The sequence below is a fragment of the Rhododendron vialii genome, chromosome 4a, assembly GCF_030253575.1.
Source record: "Rhododendron vialii isolate Sample 1 chromosome 4a, ASM3025357v1".
Classification (NCBI taxonomy): domain Eukaryota; kingdom Viridiplantae; phylum Streptophyta; class Magnoliopsida; order Ericales; family Ericaceae; genus Rhododendron; species Rhododendron vialii.
The window spans coordinates 3,342,761-3,365,377 of record NC_080560.1 but is presented as its reverse complement, the minus strand read 5'-3'; the positions used below and the strand labels follow the sequence as shown (position 1 = coordinate 3,365,377).

General features: G+C 38.7%; 2 protein-coding genes across 5 annotated transcripts; one reads left to right on the top strand and one right to left on the bottom strand.

Annotated features, from left to right (window-relative positions):
- Nucleotides 1-1,491: 1,491 nt before the first annotated feature.
- Nucleotides 1,492-10,000, bottom strand: LOC131323341 (uncharacterized). Of its 2 annotated transcripts, none has more exons than XM_058355082.1 (10): nt 9,846-10,000; nt 5,176-5,539; nt 3,931-4,017; nt 3,772-3,836; nt 3,368-3,463; nt 3,154-3,231; nt 2,857-2,919; nt 2,600-2,773; nt 2,257-2,352; nt 1,492-1,850 (listed from the first exon to the last, which is right to left on the bottom strand). In XM_058355082.1, exons 2-10 carry the CDS (start codon nt 5,360-5,362, stop codon nt 1,767-1,769), a joined length of 930 nt encoding a protein of 309 aa, XP_058211065.1. In that variant the 5' UTR covers nt 5,363-5,539; nt 9,846-10,000; the 3' UTR covers nt 1,492-1,766. The 2 variants fall into 2 exon arrangements, with proteins under 2 accessions (XP_058211065.1, XP_058211066.1); XM_058355083.1 differs by having other exon boundaries at nt 3,772-3,830.
- Nucleotides 10,001-11,649: 1,649 nt separating this feature from the next.
- Nucleotides 11,650-16,217, top strand: LOC131323342 (omega-amidase, chloroplastic-like). 3 transcript variants are annotated; one of them, XM_058355084.1, is made up of 10 exons: nt 11,650-11,873; nt 12,608-12,724; nt 12,874-13,095; nt 13,178-13,271; nt 14,514-14,588; nt 14,693-14,771; nt 15,359-15,374; nt 15,459-15,539; nt 15,644-15,726; nt 15,808-16,217. In XM_058355084.1, exons 1-10 carry the CDS (start codon nt 11,790-11,792, stop codon nt 15,881-15,883), a joined length of 927 nt encoding a protein of 308 aa, XP_058211067.1. In that variant the 5' UTR covers nt 11,650-11,789; the 3' UTR covers nt 15,884-16,217. The 3 variants fall into 3 exon arrangements, with proteins under 3 accessions (XP_058211067.1, XP_058211069.1, XP_058211068.1); XM_058355086.1 differs by lacking the exon at nt 15,459-15,539; XM_058355085.1 differs by lacking the exon at nt 15,359-15,374 and having other exon boundaries at nt 14,693-14,787.
- Nucleotides 16,218-22,617: the final 6,400 nt, after the last annotated feature.

Here is a 22,617-nt window from a genome sequence, read left to right as displayed (position 1 = left end):
CAAACATACTGCAGCAGCTCAAACGTACTCATTCACCTACCGTAGGCACTTTCTTCTACAGGTAGGCCAAGTACAAAACGTTTCCTGAAAAAATGTTGGTCTTTCTGTTTTCAGTTTCTACTGATCAGAACTTTCACCTACCAGTAGGCCAAGTGCTGAATTGTTCTCTTCTACCGGTAGGACTCATTCACTTACCGGTAGGCATAGTGTCTAGAAGCTGTTTTTCCTACGTCTTCCAAATCACTTTTTGGAACTCCTCATCAACTCTAATGGGTTTGTTTATGCATTCTTTCAAGTGTTTTGAAGAGTATTACTTGTTTCACGCAAGAGTGGTATCCGATGGACTTGAATGAACTCGTTGAGTTAAGAAATGAGAAATGTATGTTATTGTACGTTGAAATACGAACGATACACATGAGCATGTGAACGACGCGCGATCACTCGGGGCCCATCGATGGGTTGGTACCTGGCAGGGGATATTAGGATCTCATAATTGGCCCGGCAGGAGCTAATGCTCGTATTGAACACTCAAGGCCTAACCTACAAGGTGGGCGCTTGACAGGGGATATCGGGATCCCATAATTAGCCCGGTAGGAGCTTCGGCTCAGACACATAAAAGGATACGAGATGTTGTGACACAAATAGAATGAACAAGACTTAAAAGTATGTCAAGAAGAATGATCGGTGATAGTTGGACACTTTGATCATGATAAGTTGTGCTTGCATCTGTTGTCGTTTGGTTTCTATCATTTGTACTCTGTATTGCTCATTTGCATATAGAGTTTGCGTAGACTTTTCTATTGGGCTAATGTAGCTCAAGCCTTGTATCATTTTCAGGTGCTAACCCAGAACCATAGCTTGCATGATTGGAGTGCTTGGAGAGTGGACATACCTTTTTGAAAGCTAACCAAATGAGTTACTTATTCATCTTTGTAAATTTCTTTTTGAAAAATGTATTTGTAACTTAAGTTATAATTCTTTTAACTATGTAATATTTGTAACTCTAAACTCTCATGACGCTTGATACTTATGTTAATTTAGTTACGTTAATTTGGGCCGTTGAACCGATGATGTAATATTTGAAAATCTTATGAACCTGAAAGTATTATTATAGGAATGGAAATACAGTAATCTTTTGGGTATTGTATGGAATATTGTGAGGATTAAATTGTGGAAATCTCTTATATTTATGTAAAAAATTTGAGGATGTGACACACTCACATTTGGATGAAAGATCTAACAAATGCAAGTTAGCGAGTGATACATGGTGTTGGCTTTTCTCCCCGTCGAATTCTCCGTACTTGAATCTCCCGTATGGCTGTCTCCTATTCCGATGTATTTTTAGCCATTGGATAGCTTGAGAATCTGAAGGAATAAAAATATGCTTACTTGATCCAAAGGCTGAAAATACACCGGAATAGGGATACAAAGAGATGGGTACGGATAATTAGAATTCAATCGCATTTGGAAATAGGGATACAAAGAGATGGGTACGGATAATTAGAATTCAATCGCATTTGGAATAGGGATACAAAGATATGGGTACGGAATTACATTTCAATCGCAGTTGCAAATCAGTATCGTCACATCGGGTCTAATAATCTAAGGTCAATGGTAAATACACAAATTAAAACGTGGAGGGTCACAATGGAAAGATGGGCATTGTACAAGGGTAAAGAACACCAGTCTTCCCAAAATAGATGAACATGCAACCAACAAAATAAATATTAACTTCAAGTACCCCTTATTCATTGACATTCACAATTTCATTGAAGCTGCTGCTCAGCTTTCTCCATCAACATTGCAAAACACTCTTTCCAGTCCGAAACCTTCTCTTCACCATTAACCACCTGTTATCACGCAAGGAGGAGTTTCAATGATTCAGCCGCCAAATAGATAAAAACCACAGACACTATTAGAATCAAATCAATAGCAGGCAAAATGGGATAGTAAGTATTTGGGGTTATATCGTAGTTATGATATTTGAGATAACTTCTATTACGTTCACGTAGTCCATATTTGTTTTGTCCGGTCCAAAAATCCATGGTCAGCCAAACACCCCTGATACACAAAAACTTGAGAAAAATCCTTTAAAAAAATTCATAGACAATTGTTACGTGTCCAGTGTCCATAACTCAACGAAGAAAATAGATCAACACACTTTCTTCAAAAACAGCGGAATGAATGAAATTGTGCTGGCTTAAACTAAATTCATAGGAGTCACTGTAATCCTTCCCTGGAATTGTTTTGACTAACCTCAAATACTAGTCCTCTTTTTGGGACCGCATCAAGCGCTTCCATGCAAATGAAGGCAGCGTCCTCCTTGCTAAGACGTCCCTGTGCTGCGCTACCCTGCCATGATGAATGTGAAACTAATTACAAGTCTACAAAGCATTCTAAAGGGTTGCAAATGTGGCCTTGGACATATGACGAATCTTAAGTGATTCTGTGTAGTTTTAATTTTGTGGTCCTTTAGCATAATTTCAATTTTGAGAAAGCAGAAGTATGATTGCAACTGTTTCCATTCAAACTTTTTTCCAAGCGATGTAATTAATAGCTGCAGCAGCCAAAGCAACATTCCCATGCTAATGACCAGTACCTGTTTAAAACTAAAACCTTGCTTCCCGCCAGGAGTATTCTGCAACGAGCCTGCTCTGATAACGGTGTAAGGAATTCCTGAAGCCATTACAATTGACTCATCTTGCTCTGCCAGTTTTCTTGCTTTACTATTCATAATCGCTTGAATCCCACCGGTACCTCTATAGACAGATAACTGCAATCTTATTAATTCACCATATCAAGCAGAAATATCATGGAACAGTGTGGTTACACGTGCATAAGAAAGAGGGGAAGTACCTGGGATAATACAATCACATGTTCTACTCCTTTTAGACTCTCAACTTGGGATAAGAAACCTTCCTAGAGAAAAGGACATTAGATCAACGTGAGTCCATTATTTTACATCCCCGTGCAAATATGCGAACCAGAAGCAGCAGCAAGGGCAAAAGGGGTAAAACGATGATGACGTAGCAGGGCTAGAACCCATCAGCAGAAAGGCAAGTGGGGATATAACGGATGAATTGCACTTGACTATAACATTGACAAAGGTGAAAGGAAGGTATGGTAAAAGACATGAGGCTGGTGTATGCATACATTTGGGCATATTATTGCACGAACACCTCTTAGAGCCTTCTTCTGGAATGACCTGTCATTTGTATCTCCAGCCATTGGCTTTCAATACAACAGAAACACCAGTAATAATCCATATTCTCAGCAACGCATGAACTACAAAAGACACACTGCAAAACAACTACCAAAAAAGAGTATACACTTGTCATGTAAGTTTGAAGGTTGCCAACCTACTCACCTCAACGTAAGTTCCGAAGGCTTCAACAACAGATCTTTTATCCTTCACCAATGCTTTAACCCGAGTTCGTTTGACAATTAACGACAATATTATCATCTGCAGAAGATACCATTCATGTACAATAAGGAAGCAAAGCAATATTCTATTCAAGCAATAACAGTTGTGAAACTTGGAAGAACAGGAAATGATGATATAAATGAGAGATGATGTGGTAGCCTTGTTATTACCATTTTACTCCTTCAATCTTACAAGATCAAAAAGGATTCAGAATAATTTTTTCAAATCATTACATGAATCCAGAACATAACTATCATTTAAATCATTAGTGCAATTTCTTTTTTTCTCTATACATTGGCCACCAAGATGCATAAAGCATGAAATGGGGAATTTGTGGCATAACACACCTGGCCAATGTCATTATCTCCATCAGTTACTAGAACTGCATCCCTGACTTCATCTTTTTCTGTGCCTCAAAAGCAAAGGAAAATGCTTTCTAAAAGCCTCAATTCAATATACGGATGTAACAACAATATGTAAATTCATAAGTTGCTATACCAGACTACCTGAAAATTTATCATCTTCTTCCAAAACAGACCCATCTTTAGGGAGGCGATCAGGCGCCCCATACCATTTCCTTAACTTAGGCCCTCCTACAAATGTAACATTCATAAGCCAATAAATCAATACTGTAACTAGTTTGGTTCATCAGTTTATTAAAGATGTCTAGCATATAAACTTATAAAGTAATGAACTATTAATGCTCCATTGAGTTTCAGAGCAATTGGAATTTGGGAATTAATTTCTGATTCTAGAGTGAATGATTCGACACTTTCCCTCATTTAGAAGTTTGGACATCAAATGTATCGTGAGGCCAAGGCAATTAGAGCCAAAATGATATCGAAAGACATCATTCACAATATTCCACAAAGCATACCATTTAACAGATTTTGTAGCGAATTTCCTCCAAAAGGGATCAATTGGTTGCTTCCCCTTTCCATTCTTAAGAGCAAGTCCAATGAAGCTGTAGCCTGCAAAACAACCTTCCAAAGCCAAAGTTTGGCCACTATCCACTTTTTGGGTGCTCCCAAGGTCTTAAACCGCGGTATCAGAAACCGTGACGGTATTGGTGCAACCGGCGGCCGCGATACATAGGTAAATAACGGTATCGGAGGTCCAAAATCCCGTTACGCAAATGCCGATATGGTACATAACAGACCTTATTTAGAACCCTGTACCATTGTCCAATGCATGGCTAAACCAACGGCCAAATGAATGGTCATATTCTGCCCACACCCTTCACACCTCTCTCTTGATTGGACCCAAAATGCAATTGGACTTGATTATTTTAGGAAAGAAATTCAAGAAATGACTTCTTTTTTGCATTGGAGGGAGGCTGCTGCTACCCTTTATTAGTAGTACCGTTGGAAAGATCATTTGGCTAGATTACCAAAGATGAACCACAATATCCACTACGAAAAACCAATTACAAATGAATTTGGCTTGTCTGCAGGTAGTCCAAGTTTGGACCGGAGAGGTGCGGTCCGAATGATCTCAACCGTCGAATAGTGTTTTTAATAGTATAGATATGTTTTCAATTTATTACCGTTAATAAAAGACACTTACCGGTAATAGATTCAACAGGTAAAAGATTCAACAAATCTGAACCATTAATTGTCAATATGAACGGTTCAGATTGAACCACACATCTTTTCTCTGCAGAGAAGCCGGGTTCTTACAAATATCTAGTAACAAAAGATTACAAAGAATAATTAGTTCAAAAGTGCACAAAAGGGTAAAAGGGCAACAACCTTCAATGTAGTCAAGAATTTGGTCGACGAAGTTGGGCTTGTTCTTGGATGAGAAACAGGTGAGAGAACGCTTTCTGAAATTGAACGTGGCCGAGGCATTATTATTACCATAGCCTCGTGAATTACGAGGCGTATAGTAGCCGGAATTGTAGAGAGAGAAGCTTGAAGAAAGTGAACCGGCCGCCATTGACGGAATTCAGCCTCCCTTCGGTAAACCGCGCTTCTTTTCTGCCGTTTCCGGTAATCCAACCGTTTGTTCCGTCTTCGGATAGCGCTGAGTTATCAGACCCTTTTGCCCTCTCTACTTTTTATGGATCAAGTTGGCCCATATAAAGTCGAGTATAGATTGAGTAATAAAGATTTCCTGATGCAAAACGAGATCCAATATGAACCGTTGATCTAGTAGGTTTTGATAAATTTAAGTTTCATGCAGAAATTCAAGTTGATCGGACATTTGTATAAGGTTGTCTGTATCATAGTTGTCTAAAAGACTATTTCTCTTGACAAATATGATCCGCTCGAATGAATACTGATGACCGATGAACTTGATTTTTTGTGAGCACATCAAAGAAGTCAAGACTTATAAATGAACGATTTGAATCATCAAATTAATGCGTGATTGAACCACGTTTTATGTCGCATGAAGGACCATCCCAGAGATTATTCATGAGAGGATCTTTATTCCTCAATTTACTCTCCATTCGTAAATCAAGACCTGTTTGGTCTATTTTGAAGCGTGGTGTATTGGGCAGTGGACCAATTTGATCCATTTTTTTTGAGTATGTTGTGATTGAAAAAAAATGAAGGTAGGAGTGGATAAAATTTTGGGTGAATTAGTGGACAGTGGCACCCCTAGGAAACACTTTGATGGTCTAACATCTCAAAATTCTCAATCCATGGTATCTTATAAAAACAATCACCACTACATGATCAGGGCCGGCCCAAGGGATTTTAGCGCCCAAGGCCAATAAAAAAAAGTGTGCCCTTAAAGAGATTAACTTAACAATTTTTACAGCAACAATCACGAGAAAGCCAAATCAATATAAAGTTCTACTAATCTCTCGTGGCAACACTAACCGGTATAGTCAAAAGCACTCTATACGCATTCCATGCATTTGGGAAAGAGTCCGCCATAAGTTTGATAAAATTGAGCACTTCAATTGGTTTATGCACTCCTCTTGGCAATACTTGTTTCAAGCATTTCAACTCCACAAACAAATCTCTCCCATCAATATCGGAAGCCCCGCCATGCTTTAAAACTTCTTCAAGATTGGTACAATGATTTTTCAAGCATTCATCACTCAAACTCGCCTTTTCCAAATCAAAGAAGAAACCAAATTTTCGTGTTCTTCAACTGAGCTTTGTACATTTGCGTTACTTGAAAAGAACTTTTTAATAGCCCGTTTATGAGAATTTATTAATGCTTCTGTCTTTTGTTCTTTTTTGATGACCAGATAGTTGATGTTTAGGCATGATACACCTAAGTAAGAATTTAAAATTAAAAAAAAAAGGCTTATAAGATTATTATTAATGATGCACTAATTGGTAATCAGATAAATCAAATATTTTTAAATTTAAGCACACCAACTAATGTCAACTAAATCAGCACAAAACTAAGCACCACCAGCCAGGGCTCTGCATTTAACAACATATGTACAATTACAAATCTAAACACCATGTCAGGCCCGGCATCTAAAAGTACACTTATGTGATCCTAATTAGGTTACGAGATTAAAAAAAAATGCACTTTAGTGAATATTTTTAGGATACGAGTATAGCACGATATAATTTTAGGGGTTTAATACTTTTCTTTAGAAAGCGAACGACACCCTAAGAAGCTACACGTTTTAATTAGTCTACGATGTAATCTTTTTGAGTTTGGAACCCAGACATGAATAATTGAATTAGAACAAATTTTATTAGGGAGTAGAATTAAAATTCTGAAATTCCAATTTCCTTAGTGTTTCATGTACCAGTTATTTCCACAGCTAGGAATTTAATTGGCACATGTGTCCTCATATCTCATAAGTCAAGAATGACTCAGGGCTTTTCACCTTACAAAAAGAAGAGATATATATGTACTAGTAATAGTAAATAAAAAGGGTTAAAAAAAGAAAAGAAAAGAAAAGAAACAGCTAGAAGAAGAAAACGGTGAAGGAAAGAGAGAGAAAGAGGAGCAACTAGCGAACCCCTCTGGTTAGATCCGACTTCCGAGACCCTTCGATTACCGCCGGAAAACTTCAATGGGTAATTTCTTCTTCCCTCTCTTTCTGTATTCCCTACGCGGGCACCGCACGTGGCGACGGCCATGGCGGATCTTCCCATACCTTTTTCCCCTCTTCCTTCGACCTAAATCAGATGTAGGAGTAGCAGCAGCACCGCCGCTGCTGTGCGAGAAGTATGTTGTGTATCTTTGCATCTAGTATAAAATCAAAGTATGTGTATATATGTTCGTGTATGCACTGGTGTGTTTGGGTACAACTGTAGGTATATTCTACATATGAGCTTTCAAATTATTAAGGTTTGAGTAATAGCTAGTTACGGCTTTAGTTTTGTCAGGAAGTCTAATTAAGTTGATTTACATAACTTGTAAGTTTTGACCCTACATTTGTATTACAGATTCTAGCTCCACTCTTACTATTTAGTTTAATCAAACTCTAAGAACTATGGTTTGATCTTGGAACTTATAAAATTGGGAACTAGGATCAGCTCCTATAGTTAGGATAAAAGTTGTATATGAACTTGTTCTTTAGAAGATTGTGTGTCGTTTAAAGTAAAGAATTGTTGTTATGCGACCGAGCCACCTTCAAGCCCAGTAGGCCGACTCACAATCGAGAAGGCCTAAAATATATGTATCTCGATTACAGTTTTGAATGTAATGTGACTCAAGTAATTGGCAATAGGTTGGTTCGAGGGATAAGAACGAGAACGATCCAAGTCTTTAGCGTAGCACTCAAGAAATCAAAGGTGAGATACACTAACCTTGGTTATATTGCTTTCTCAAGCAAATTATGTTCTGCGTTTCTTATGCTCAAAAGTTATGATATGTTTTATGGAAGCATGATTTGATGAAATGTTTTTATATCTTATACTGTATGCCATGGAAATATGCTACGAGTTGTGTACTGAAAGATGATTTATGAGGATGATTATGTTTGAGAAGCGATGACTCTACGAACACCTTGCCATCTAAAGGTGAAAAAGAAATGACATTACGATTCTATGAGCTTAAAGTTCATTGATGCATCCAGACAGCGGTGTCCCGGGTCAGGGGGACGGATTTCAAAGATACCGTGACCAACGAAGGGGTTCTAAGGAAGGATTGTTATGTGGCACCAGCTGCCAGTGATTTGATCATTTCACACCACGTGGGGTCGCTCCTCTATGTATGTTAAGCTGTTGGATGTGCATCGTTTACATATGCGAAGTTGATGATATGCAATTCTTCTTATGAAATTTATGATAAAGCTATGATATGCTAGACTGCTATGTCAATAAATAAGGTTTCTGAAAGCTATTTCCATGGTAAAAAGTATAACTTTGGTGTTGTATCTCACACGAGCTATCGGCTTACGAAAATTTACTATTTTCCTACAGGTAATGGCGCGTAGGAATGAAGTATGTTGCGGCCCAGTGGACATGTAGTTATTGTATAGCTAAATTTTGAAAACCAAACCAGGAATTGGCTGTTCCCCATTTTGTGTAAGATCACCTACGTTTTGTAAAAGTTGTAAATTTGCTAAGGCTCTGATGGTGTTTTGTTAAATGTAAAAATGCTTCCGCAATTTTTAAATTCTTGTAAATTTCTGTATTTTTTTGACTGAGTAGTTATGAGGCCTTGGGTGGAAGTGAGATCCACTGGCCAGTCACGACATTCCTATTATCCAACTATTGGGATGGGTGGTGACACACCACTCGCCAAGGCCCTGCATTTAACAACATATGTACAATTACCAATCTAAGCACCACCAGCCAGGGCTCTGCATTTAACAACATATGTACAATTACCCATCTAAGCACCACCAGCCACGGCTCTGCATAATAAGAGAATACTTAGGAATTTGAAGCCTCAGAAGTCGCAAGCGAATGGGAGAGAGATACTCTAAGACTCCGTAGTGTGTAGTATACTAGTATATACTGGTCCTGCATTTCAATTTCCAATAAGCTTAAACATAAATCAAGTGGAGAATAAAAAAAGCCCTAATATCACTATCACTGCTCAACTGAACTTAGAAATAAAATAAAAAAGCCTATAAAATTATTAATATATAAGCCTAGATAACAGTACAGCTTTATCTCGATAACTAATTTAATTTAATTTAATTCCTTCCATCTAGAAAATAAATCCAATTACCAACGTAACCAACCACGTTAGTAGTCAGAAGCCTTAGATGTAGGAGTAAAATATTAGCTCTATCAATGGAATCCAGACACATTAGCGGCTGACCACGGTTACCCAGTTCACTCATTCCGTCATTTGCCAATGATTCAATGAAGACTTGAGAGTTGAGACCAACCGACAATCAACAGGACAAACTAGGACTTACCTCCTCCCCATCCCCAATCCCCATATAAACAAGTTCCTTTTCATGTGCGAAATTGCCAAAGAACAATATATATATATATATATATATATATATATATATATGGCGAAAAGATGGGAGAGAAACCTGTGGACGGAGAATAAGCGATTAGGAGATGAAACGAGCGCAATCGAAGAACTGGATCAGGATGATGAGCCGATTTGGTGGTAGTTCTTCCAATCGTTCTTTTGAATCTTTTGTTCTTCCTTCTTCTTTTCTTCGTTTCTTTTTTTTTTTGTTGGGCAAAACGTGAGGCAGATAGGAGAAAAGCTGATAAGGTTTGAATTAAATGGACCGTTTAAATCCATTATTTACAAAAATGCCACCGAGTGTTTTTTGGGCCTCATTGGGTCACAGCCGGTTTTAAATTGAAATGGGCCTTCTTCTTTTTTCTTCTTTTGGGCCAAAAAAGACTTCTACTCAAGTCCAAAGAGAAAAAATGGTAGAGTGCCTCTAAAATTAGGCCTTTTTGGGATGCCTAAGGCCCAGGCCTCTTCAGCAGGCCCTGTACATGGTAACCGTGTGCGAATTGGACACTTTTGCCTTAAAATAGAACTACACTCCAAAAAGAGGGGAACCATACGCTCAAAATAGTCTAGGATTGTGGTCTCATTGCTTGACCCAGAGAGCTGTGAGAGGAATACATCCCTCCATCGTGGCTTCTATCTACCCTCAAGGGGGACGGATGCCTATTTGATGTTTTTCTTGTTTTCTTATAAAATCGTGATCATATCATTTTGAGCAAAAATAAAAAAAAACCAAAATCGTTTAGGAATCAATGTGAACACTTCATGCAAATGTGGGGGATGGAGGTAGAGCTAGCCATTTCCTCTTGGGGGGATTACAGACCAAGTAATCTCTACGAAAATACTAGGTGGCACAAATTCGGATAGATTCTTGCAGTTGTTGTTGGACTTGATTGGCCAGACGAATCAAATATTCAAATGGCATCCCGTGTTATAAAAACTGTGCTATGTAAAGTTTTTTTTTTTAAGGTATGTATCTTTGTCAAGATCATCGTCTATCTTTGTCAAGATCATCGTCACCTTGTCACATCACGTTACATTTTTTATTTTATTTTTTTGATCCGCTCACATCACGTTACATAGGTAATGAATTAGGGGACATTCCGGAACTGAAATAAAAATTTATTTTTTTGTCTAATAAGAAGCCTTGTTCCGGAAAATAAGAAGGTTGGTACTTATTTTGGAAGAATTTATATAGGTACCGACCGGCCGAGGAGGGAAATCGTACCGACGGCCACGCCGGGCCGTCTCCGGCCACCGGACAGCCGATCCGAGCCGATCAAAAATTCTAAAAAAAAAATTCGAGGGGGCTTTGGCGAGAATCAACGGCTTCCGAGGTGTCTAGGGTGCTTGATCCGAGCACCCATTTTTTGTGTGAAATCGTATACACTAAAAAGGGGTGCTCAGATCAAGCACCTTACACACCTCGGATGCCGTTAATTCTCGCTAAAGCCCCCTCGGTTTTTTATTTTAGAATTTTTGGACGGATCGGATCGGCCGTCCGGTGGCCGGAGACGGCCCAACGCGGCCATCGGTATGATTTTCTTCCACCGGCGCCCATTCTCATAGCAACAGTTTTATTTTTTGTATAAGGCAACTTCAAGCTCAAAAATCATGTGTTTACGCAAATAATTTTCTTATCACTATGGATCTTGTTTGATAGATCTCATTGAGATCTTTAATACGGTGCAAAAAAAATTGAATTTTTTTTTTCCATTTATATTATTTTTGAGTTTGAAAATGTGAAAGGAACTTTTTATTTGAGTTTTGTGAAATGATCCTTCTTATTTTTGAATGAGAAGTTTTAAAATAAATACTTATTTTTTAAAAAGGTTTCCGGAACAGAGCCTTAATCACATTGTCTATCACATCGTGTGGTATGGATCAACTCTCTCTCTCTCTCTCTCTCTCTCTCTGCTTCCAATAACGTGGTAGAAAGGGGCGAACAGATCATAAAACTCAACTGATTCAACGAAAACCTGGAAGAGGTATCAGCACTGAACAAATGACATCCCGGCTTTCAAGAAGCACAGTCAACACCCAGATTTCAGCTTCCTCTGAGCCCTTTGAAATGCCCAAAATTACAAAGGTTTTGCTGTCAATTTCTTTTAATCCTAAACTCGTGACATTGTACTGTTTTTTCCTTAGTTTTGCAACTTGTTAGTAGCTACATAAGATCTATGTTATGTTTCGATCTTCAATTGCGGTGAAACAGACAAAAAGAAGAAATGGGTAAACAAACTGAATGTCTATTTTGTTAACTGAGACGAAAATGAATAGGTATTTCTGGGAAAGAAAAAAAAAGCCAGATGTTCTGTTCTTTTTCTCTGTTTGGTTTGCTCATTTTTTTCATATTATGTTCCTTTCCCTTTCATTTTTCCATCCTCTTAGATAGATTTCTCTGCTTGTCTACAAGATTATATGTACAAATGTAAGTATGCTCATTCCTGTGGAGTATTATGTTTGCCCTTTCCTCTTGAACTGCGTGGCTAATTACAGTTTTCACTTCCTCCGAGCCCTTCGGAAATGCCAAAAGTTTGCACAGGTTTTGCTACCTTTTTCTAATAATCCACAACTGTTAGATATTTGGGAAACAGCTTCAAGTGGTACAATCACTCCCAGGTCATTACCTAATCAAATTCGACGTTTCTTACTGCAAAAATGAAAGTTCTGTAGGTTAATTTCCTGTATTTATGGGAGAAAAAGGTGACTTTAAATTAGTTTTAGTTTTCTTGCGGCAGTTAAAAAATGGAAGTTCTGTAGCTTTTGTACTAATGGGTGGAGAAGCTGACTTTACATTAGTGGGTTTTTTTAATATGGCAGTTCAAGATCGGCCTATGTCAGTTAACAGTTACTTCAAACAAGAATGATAACGTGGCTCATGCTCGAAAATTAATCGAAGCTGCTGCCAAGCAAGGTGCAAGCCTTGTTATGTTACCTGTGAGTTGACTACTATTCGTTTCACATTATTTATTTTTCCAGAACAAAATGTGGCAACGGTGAAAACCACTGGTTATTTGGATTTTAAAAAAATTACTTCGCAACTAAGTATTTCTATGACTCATGTTGGTTTTACTTGTTACTTATAGGAAATGTGGAACTGTCCTTATTCGACAGATTACTTTGAAGAATTTGCTGAGGATTTTGATGATAAGGATGGCTCTCCGTCGTTTGCTATGTTATCTGAAGTTGCTCTTGGCAACGGGATTACAATTGTTGGTGGATCTATGCCAGAAAGGAGAAAAAATCAGTTGCATAACACCTGCTGTGTTTTTGGACCTGATGGAAACCTCAAGGCCAAGCATAGTAAAGTACGTACACAAGAATTTGAGAAGATAAATAAAAGGATATAAGTGCTATAGAAACTAAATCAAGAATTGTGGTGTCGTATAGATGCACCTGTTTGATATTAACCTTCCAGGAGATATTTCATTTAAGGAGTCAGACACCTTCACAGCAGGAGATCAACCTACCATTGTCGACACAGGTATGCATCAATTTCATAGGCAAGTAAATTTGCTCAAGCACTTAAGATCATTTCTATGCAGTATTCCAAATTGAAAATGAAATTGTGATGTATTACATGGACATGGAGTCCTTTATTCACAGCATTCTATGTTGAAATTGATGTCGTAGCGGATGACATGGAGATATTGTTAAAGCATCCAACTCCAAACCAATTGGCAAAGAGTGGAGAGGCTGCCCAGGCTTATATACTAGTTTTGGAGGAGATAATTAACCAATGTGGAACAAATCCCAACACTCCCCCGCACGTGCGACCCCCGATTCGCACGTGAAGAGGTCAACAAAGGATCCGAAACACACGGATCACAATGAAACAAAGTGCAACTATGGCACAAACAAAGGGGAAAAGCCTCCGAAAGCCTAGCTTTGATACCATGTTAAAGCATCCAACTCCAAACCAATTGGCAAAGAGTGGAGAGGCCGCCCAGGCATATACTAGTTTTGGAGGAGATAATTAACCGATGTGGGACAAATCCCAACAGATATTTTGGTTGAGGTCATATATTTGTCTTACCACATATAAGACTAGCTGATGGATTCAAGTTATCGTACACCTTCTAAATGGATTGTCCTAATGTTTAAAGAAACAAGTAGTTTTGGTTTCGTATTTGGTGGAGGTGGACTCTTGCTCTCTAGGAAGTGGAATTCTTCATTCGCGAAGTGTTCATCTCAAACTTTTGTCGCCGAATAATCCAAGTTATTCACATTGCAAAAACTTGCGGAGTTTTTCACAAGCCCAACTATTTGCCAAATTCAGAAATTTTTTATATGCATTACTCCGGCATGCCTGCTATCGCATGCTCTTCTCTTTTAACGAAAAAAAGCTCCAAATATCTGAAAATTCAGTTTATGAGATAAGCATTCACAATTAAGTAACTGCAGAATACAAAAGCTTCAAGGGAACTTATCGTGCCAACAGCTTGCTGCAATGTTTATGGACATCTTGTTATTTGTATCATCCTCACCACAAGCATATGACATTTGTTGATCGTAATTTTTTTCCTCACTTTCTGATCCAAATCCTGTTGGAAGTTCTTCAAGTGCAAAGGAACAGAACATTCTCCTACAATCTTTTCCGGACATCATACACTTGAACAATTTTCCTTACGCTTATTTCAGATTTTAACAAGTCTATTTTGTCCGTAGTTTTCTTTTGCATGCTCAAGTTCAGAAGTAATGGTTTATTACTTACATTTGAATGCAGATGTGGGTCGAATTGGAATTGGAATTTGCCATGACCTACGTTTCCCTGAACTTGCGACACTATACCAAGCGAGAGGTATTCATTTTTTTTCTGCATAGTTGTAGGGGAATTGTGGAATTCTGCAAGTGGTACTTATATGAGTGCATCACTCAGATTTGGTGTGTATTTGACAAAACTAGGAGCACACTTGATATGCTATCCGGGGGCGTTTAACATGAGTACGGGGGAATTGCTGTGGGAGCTGGAGCAAAGAGCAAGGCAAGTACATTTATCTGTGAAAACCTTGTGTGAGCAACAAATTACTTAATGCATGAACATGCCATTGCCAGGGTCCACATCGTTACAACATAATACATTAAAGTTGAAGCTAAAATTTAGTTCCGGTTTGGGGCTATTCAAGTATTGAACTTGATATAACTCAATTTAGCTAACTGAGTTCTTTTAGTTACTTGATGAAATAAGTTAGAGATGGGCAAGATCATAAGAGAATTTCTGTGCAAGTGACCAGAATAGAACAATGAAGTACTTTCTCTCTTTTCTTTATTATTTGTTTGCGCGGAAATCTGCATGAAATGAGAGAGCAGCTCCATAACACCATCAAGTTGAAGTCTAAAATGCTTATAGATAATAAATCAGAAAATACACAGTGTTGTCGTTATTTGTGATCAACTTGAATGTTAGGGCATTGGTCTGTATCTTGTGGTCATCTGGTCTTTAGTTCCTCAAAATTTTCTGATCCGTATCTGTAGTTTCACCTTTCTAGTGTTGTCGAATGAGAAGACTTCGGGGTGTCTTATGTTTATCTGCTAATCTCTATGTATTAATTTTTTACTTCCAAAATCCAGGGCAGCTGATAACCAGGTACTTCTACTCTCTTGTTTTCGCGTATAAAGTTTTTCACAGCTCAAAAGTAGAATTCAGCGTAGATTTGTGTTGTGGTGGTAGTTGTATGTTGCTACTTGCTCACCATCTCGAGAATCCGTCGGTAGCTATATGATATGGGGACATTCTACTGTTGTTGGACCGGTAACAAAATTGAACTTTAGTTATTCCACTCTAACTATTTGAACTTAACAACACGAGCAAAACATTTGGATCACAAATTATGGTTCTCTTTTTTGGCTGAGCAGTCTAGCAAAATAGTCGCCACCTCGGGGCACGAAGAGACAATAGTGATTGCTGTGGTTGATTATTCCAAAACTCGACAGCTAAGGTGATTACCTATTTCTGTAGCTGTGGATATGTATACAAGAAACTGCTTACCTTTCTTGATAGAAGTTCCATACACTTACAGGGAGGCTCTGCCACTAGAGAAACAAAGGAGGGGAGATGTGTACCGGTTAGTTGATGTGCATCAGCAGAAGCCTTGAAGTACAAGAATTTTGATACTTACGAATGTGTTGAAGGTTGGCTGGTTTAAAGTTCGAGCCGAGCTCAAGAAGCTTTATCTTCTGTTATTGTACAAGATCGAGTCGAGCTCAGAAAATAAACGAGTTTGAACATGTCTATTAGCTCGTCTTGTTTCATAACAAGATCGACTCGAATGAACAAGCCGAACTCAAGTAGCCGCGATTCGTTTCGCAACCCCCATTAATTCCTAAAAATGTGAACCAGTTCTCTCGAAGGCCTGATTTAGCAGTATTTTCTGACCCTTGCCTTGTGACCAAATTGATGCTTTTAGCATGCAGATTCCTTTTTCCTCCAGTGTCATATTTTTCCTATGTTTCCAGTGCAGATGGAGTGAAGCTCAAGTGGGCTGAAGCCCAATATAAACAAGCTTATTCCTTATGGGATTTCCACTCTGGCCCAGTAAAATCAACACCAAAGTTGAGTCATTTGACCCAACTAATCAATCACCAAGTTTGACCCAACTTGTCTCTCGCGCAGGCCCTCGGACCTTCCGTTTTCACAGATCCAAACACAGCCTTCTCGCAAGGGCCGAGTCTTACATCTCGGTGGGGCACCCTACCCTGGGCGGACTGGGGGGAGCTGCCATCCAAACTCAAGGGACAGCAGCGTGCCCTCCCGGCTGAGGGGGCCCCACTCCGGTCTTGTTTCGATGATCAAAAATGTTCATTTAGTAAAGCTTGTCGAGTAGAACAAGTATGCAAAAAATCAGTTTGATCGGATATCATTAAGTGCCTCATTGGAACACATATAATTTGGCAATAATGAGTTCTAGTAGATTTGATCCAGTGTTTCAAATCCATTCTTTTCATGACAAAAAGGTTTCGATTAGGCACTTAATGATATCCGATCGAGCTGATTTTTTACATACTTGTTAAACTCGACGAGCTCTACGAAGTGAACGTTTCCGATCATTGGAGCGAGACTGGATCATGGCCCCCTTGGCCGAGACAGCAGGCTGCTGTCCCTTCAGCTCCCCCAACTCCACCATGGGCCTCCCAACCCTTACGAGACGAACGTATGCGAACGTAATTGATCTATTTATCACAAGACGCATATAATGTCTAGATGCATAATGCACTAGATGATCTCATGCCAAGTGTTTCTTTATAACTGGATATTTTAGGATAGTTTATGTACATCTCGATTAAAGTTTTTTAGTAGCCAAATGTCTTTGGCAACTTTCATGCACCTTGTCTTAATTCAAGATCATAAAATTAACAACTGAGCAAACTTTTACCCAAAAAAAAAATCAGGTGAAAATTTTAGCAAACGGTCGAGTCCGACCGAACTTTGACAAGCATAGAAGCATATTGAAGTCACGGATCTAAAGTTGGACTTGTTTTAAATTTCTGTGTGTACTCGAAGCCATGACAGTGAAATAAAAGGTGACCGAAACTAGCGACTTGATTTTTCTACGCTTCGTAAATAATTCTAATCTTTTTGGTAATGCAGGGTGGCCCGAGCAAACTTAAATAATTCAAATTTTGTCATTGGTTGATTCATTAAATTGGATATCTATATCAGTTGGAGACCAATGAGGGTGTTGAGCAAGGCTGGCACAAAAATATCATAATGTTTGTGATGAAAAATGATGACCGAAAAACCCCTCGGCCCAAAGGCACATGAGTTTTCGTGACAGAGGAGATCCGACCACCTAATCATGAGTCTAACGAATATTTTCTTATCGTGTTTGCTTAGAATTTTGGAGCCACAATTTTAAACAAACACAATAAGATCGAATTTGGTTGCTATAAATTCCCTTCCTGTAGACAAAAAAGAAATGAAAAGATTCCCTATAGAATTCGCCGTCTTAATTAGACATTATTCCTTAATCCCATGCACCTTGCAAATTTGAGCTTACAATATATATCGTTATCAAGTTGTACCAAATCGTGCATAGGTCGGATCTTAAATGGAAACAATATAGTATATGTGACTCTCCTAATTTTTGTAGTCTATTTCTAGATCTAGATTTGAATTAGAGGTGTCAAATGGGCCGTGCCGTGCCGGCACGGCCTGTTTAACTTCGTGCTAACCATGCTTCGTGTCGTGCCGTGCCGGCCCGTTTACTTTATTTACTTAAATCGTGTCGTGTCATGCCGTGCCGTTTGTCAATCATGCCGTGCCGTGCCGGCCCGTTTACTTAAATCGTGTCGTGCTGTGCCGTGCCATTTGCCAATCGTGTCATGCCGTGCCGTGCCGGCCCGTTTCTAAAATCGTGCTGTGTCGTGCCGGCCCATTTTCTTAAATCGTGTCGTGTCGTGCCGTTTTCAATCGTGCCGGTCCGTTTTCTTAAATCGTGTCGTGTCGTGCCAGCCCGTGTTCTTAAATCATGTCGTGCCGTGCCGTTTTCAATCGTGTCAAGATGTGCCGGCCATTTACTTAATCGCGTTGTGTCGTGTCAGATCGGGCCGGGCCGGGCCGTTTTAAGTCGTGTCGTTTTAGTCTGCCCTAACATGTGTGGGTTGACTTAAAGCATAACTAATCTTGCATCAGACATGTAACCATTGTATGCATTTGATTTTTTGACATTGGAAACTCAGCGACATTGGGTAAGGATAGAGAGATCATTGCATTCACTGCATCCTCATAAAAAACAAGGGATGAGTGTATGTGTTTGAGAGAGAGAGAGAGAGAGAGAGAGCGAAGTTGCTATTCAGCTTCGGCTGCCCCTTCTTTTTCTTTTTTTTTCTTTGAACGTCCCCTCTTTTTCCTCGCTTTTCCAGCTTCCTACTTAATAAATCTTAAACTACTTTTTGGTTAGTATACAAGCGAGTTTGGTAAATGGCTCAATCAATCTGCAGTTGCGCTTTCAATTCTTATTGTTGCACATTTGAATAGTTTGAGGTGTTTTCTTAAAAATTCTTTTACCGTTTTACGCTCCTACTAGTGCACGAGAATTATGTTAGGCAAAAGGTCTACACTCGGTCTCAGAATATCATAATCACTCTGTAACTTGCAGAAGAGAAAAAGGAGAGGACAATTCACAATGAAAGGAGAAAAATAACAATGGACTCTGCATTTTCATATACCATAGCACGCCAAAAAAATTTAACAATTAAAAAAATAACATATTACAACTCCTAATTAAAAAGAAATTCTTGGTCTTAATGAAGTAAAATTTAACAATTAAAAAAATAACATATTACAAATGGTCCTATTGTCCTAGTCCAGGCTGTCCAGCTAACCTTTATTTATATGCTTTTTCCCCTTATTTCTACTATGTATTTTTTTTCTTTTTTGTTTGACACTTTTTTTTTTTTTATTTCTTGTTAGATTTGGGGTAAATAATATATGACTTTTGCACGTTTCCTTTCATATTAAATTACTCTTGCACCATAAATATTTTGATAAGTTTTTTTAATTTTACTTGTTATCTTGTATTGTAATGTTAAATTTGCAAACCAAAGGTCCAAAGCCTATTTAATTTTACTAACAAAAACAAAACAAATATTTTTACCGAATAAAAATTGATAGTTTTTTAAAAGTGAAAAAATAATTTTTTAAAAACATGATTTTTTAATAAATTGTTTTTTTAAAAAAAATTAAATATCTTAGTTGTTTACCTTTAAAAAAAGGTAAACAAAATATTTTTTACCGAATAGAAATTGTTTAATTTTTTTAAAATTTAAAAAAAAAGCCATTTGGCTTATTTAATTTTTTTTCCCGTGCCTTGTGCCATGCCCTTTCGTGCCCATGTCGTGCCCGTGCCTTGCTAGAACCATGTCGTGCCGTGCCGTTCCTGTCCACTTTTCGTGCCCGTGCCCGTGTCGTTCCTGTCTACAACCGTGCCGTGCCAGGCCAACTTTCGTGTCGTGCCCGTGCTGTGCCGCCCACTTCCACGCCCGTGCCGTGCCCCGGGCCCACTACAATCGTGCTGTGTCGTGCTGTGCCAGGCCAATACCGTGCCGGTGACGTGCCATGCTACCCCGTGCCCGTGTCGTGCCGTGCCGGCACGGCCCATTTGACACCTCTAATTTGAATCAGACCATACATTAATTTTTCTGCGTACTTTTCCAGCCAGATTTAAATCTAAATTCCACCCATTAAAATTTTTGCGATGCTCTTTTCTTTGCACTTTTTTGTATAAATTTTTTTCAGACGAATATACCTAGGGGCGGAACTACTATGGGACCTCGGACCCGGGGTGCTGTAGTGCACCCCCGTAGTGCGGCCAATCCGGCTGTCCATCTTGGCAATGGACGGCTCGGATTTTCATCCGAACAATGGACGGCTCAGATTTTCATCCGAACAATGGACAACTAGGATTTGTAGGAGTGCGGATTAAATTCAAGCCGTTCACACCGAGATGGACGGTCGGATCGGCCACACTACACAGTATAGTGCGGCGGGTGCACTACAGCCCCTCCCATTCCGTGGGACGCCACCTACTCTTTTTCAATGGATGACTAGGGTTTGAGTATTTTTTTTATATGTGATTGTATTTGTATCTTTTAATCTACGGCTTAATCTAGGTTAAATTCAAATAATTTCAATTCAACCCATGAAATCTTCTCAATTACTTTCATAAACAAGTAGCAAGTCCATGTGTATTTTTAGCTACTCGAAGAAAAAACAAAATAAATTTACATACTTATGCTTGCATCAGGTCAAAAAGATGCATTAATTATATTTACTGTGTTCAGTTCCATTTTCAAACCAAGATTTTTGAGTAAAAACCAGAAAACTTGTGATCGACAATCAACAAATATTTTGGATGTGGGCCCCTGATATCTCCTCCTAACGATCTATTCCCAACCACACCAATTGTCCCTTTGTTGACCCTTTTGAATCAAAATCCTAGCTCCGCATCACTCGTCATCTCAACCCATCTCTTCTCATGTTGACGATTAGAAAACGCAAGTACAAGACACTATCTATCAATAGGGCCAGGCAGTAGGCAACACGAACGGTGGAGAAGACCATGCAAGTCGTTGGTGGCGGCTTTTCTTTTAAGTTTTGAAACATCTTATACTAATAATCATGCTATAGCTAACTAGCCATGTGGTACCTCCAGCTTAGCTTAGGCTAACATCAAACTTTGCTGAAAACTGTGGCGCAATCCTCTTGCCAGTCACTATCTCATTAACCCACCCCATTTCACATTTTTTCCCAGCCGCCCCAATACCTTTTTACTACTGTAGTAACCATATTCTTAAGAGGTTGATATTTATGCAACCCATTTCTCTCTCCCATGCAAGTGTGTGTCATGTGTGCATAGCAAAAGTACTTTGATGCGGAACGCTAGAAGTTTGCCGCTAACGAGAGTTGAATCCAGCAAAATTTTGGGAGTCATCGATCGTGTATCGTGGCTCTCCAAACGAGACGATTGATCGAGAATGATGAAGTTTGGAATTCAATATCTTTTTTTTTTTTTTTTTGGTAACCGAGGAACAACCTTGCAGCCGAGCCACTATTGGATCCGACTGTACAATCTAAACCTCGGGGGATCTTATTTACATGATACTACATATACTTTGACTGCATCAACACTGTCGGCAATGATTTTCAACAAATAACCTCTCATGATTTTAAGATCCATGGTGACCTGAAATAATGGCTAACCAGTTCACATCTATTATCTTATGGGCAATTGGAATTCAAATATGGGTAGGAAATTAATGGGAAAATGACGGTATAGGACGTGTTTTGATAATTAATACCCGCCAAGGATAAGTTAAAAACATTTGTTAACATTGAAAATGTCCTTAGTGAGTATTAATTATCAAAATACGTTCTTAGCCGTCATTTTCCAAAAAATTAACCCAACCCAACCCCAAACCAATTTCATTATATATGACTGAAACAAGTTGGAAGCCAACGTATACCAGTATCAAGTGTAGCCATGCTAGGCCCATCACGGAGGTAATTCCCTTTTTTTGTACCACTTCTTCTTTTTAATTATCAAGTGACAATATTGACGCATGCATGTAACCCGCCTTAACAATTTACAATAAAGATTTTTCTTGAACTAATTCATATTCAGTGGAGTACTATACTTTGGTTACATCTCAAAAAAATTGAAAAAATACAGTCGAATTCTGTACGACAAAGTCGACTCTCGATCGAGTTGCCAACGGAAAAATCCTTGGGCTACTGTAAAGTTTGTATTTTCATTAATTTCAAGGTCTCAAGATCGATCGAGTTAGGTGCACGTAAATCGATTTGAATACCCCACTTGTGAAACAACTGAAAATTAAGAAAATCAACGTACTTATGAGAGTTTTTCCTATTTTAACATAAGAAAATTAAGCAGTACTAAGAGAAAAAACTTATCCACCCCCCAATGTCTTCCACTGTCCATTTTATTCTCAAACGACAAACAATGCACATGGCCTATATCCTTAAAACGGTACCCTCGCTTTTACTTGTTCTGCAAGGCAAAAATGTAGAGACAACATACATAAACCATGCCTATAATATTGCCCGCAATAACCAATTAGTTTTCTAAAGGCACAAAAACCCTCATTGTCAATTACAAACCATGCCTGCCTTTTAATTTGTTGCAGGATTGCTTATACCTCTTTGTTCTTATGTAGATTTGGTGACCATGGACCGTAGGCTATTCATCGCGATCAAGTTCTTTTTGGCGATCCTTTTTACCAATTCGGTCATACTGAGTTCACAAATCAAGAATGTGAACCAGCTACTTGCTAATCACCCCGTCAGTGGAGCATTTATTGTCATATCTGTT

Excerpts from the sequence above, each read along its gene's own strand:
- LOC131323341 (XM_058355082.1), bottom strand. The coding sequence starts at position 5,362 with ATGGCGGCCGGTTCACTTTCTTCAAGCTTCTCTCTCTACAATTCCGGC. Across the intron at positions 3,232-3,367 it reads CCTTCGGAACTTACGTTGAG|CCAATGGCTGGAGATACAAA; the intron begins GTGAGTAGGTTG and ends TTGTATTGAAAG. Across the intron at positions 1,851-2,256 it reads AAAGAGGACTAGTATTTGAG|GTGGTTAATGGTGAAGAGAA; the intron begins GTTAGTCAAAAC and ends GCGTGATAACAG.
- LOC131323342 (XM_058355084.1), top strand. The coding sequence starts at position 11,790 with ATGACATCCCGGCTTTCAAGAAGCACAGTCAACACCCAGATTTCAGCT. Across the intron at positions 11,874-12,607 it reads AAATGCCCAAAATTACAAAG|TTCAAGATCGGCCTATGTCA; the intron begins GTTTTGCTGTCA and ends TTAATATGGCAG. Across the intron at positions 13,096-13,177 it reads TCAAGGCCAAGCATAGTAAA|ATGCACCTGTTTGATATTAA; the intron begins GTACGTACACAA and ends GGTGTCGTATAG.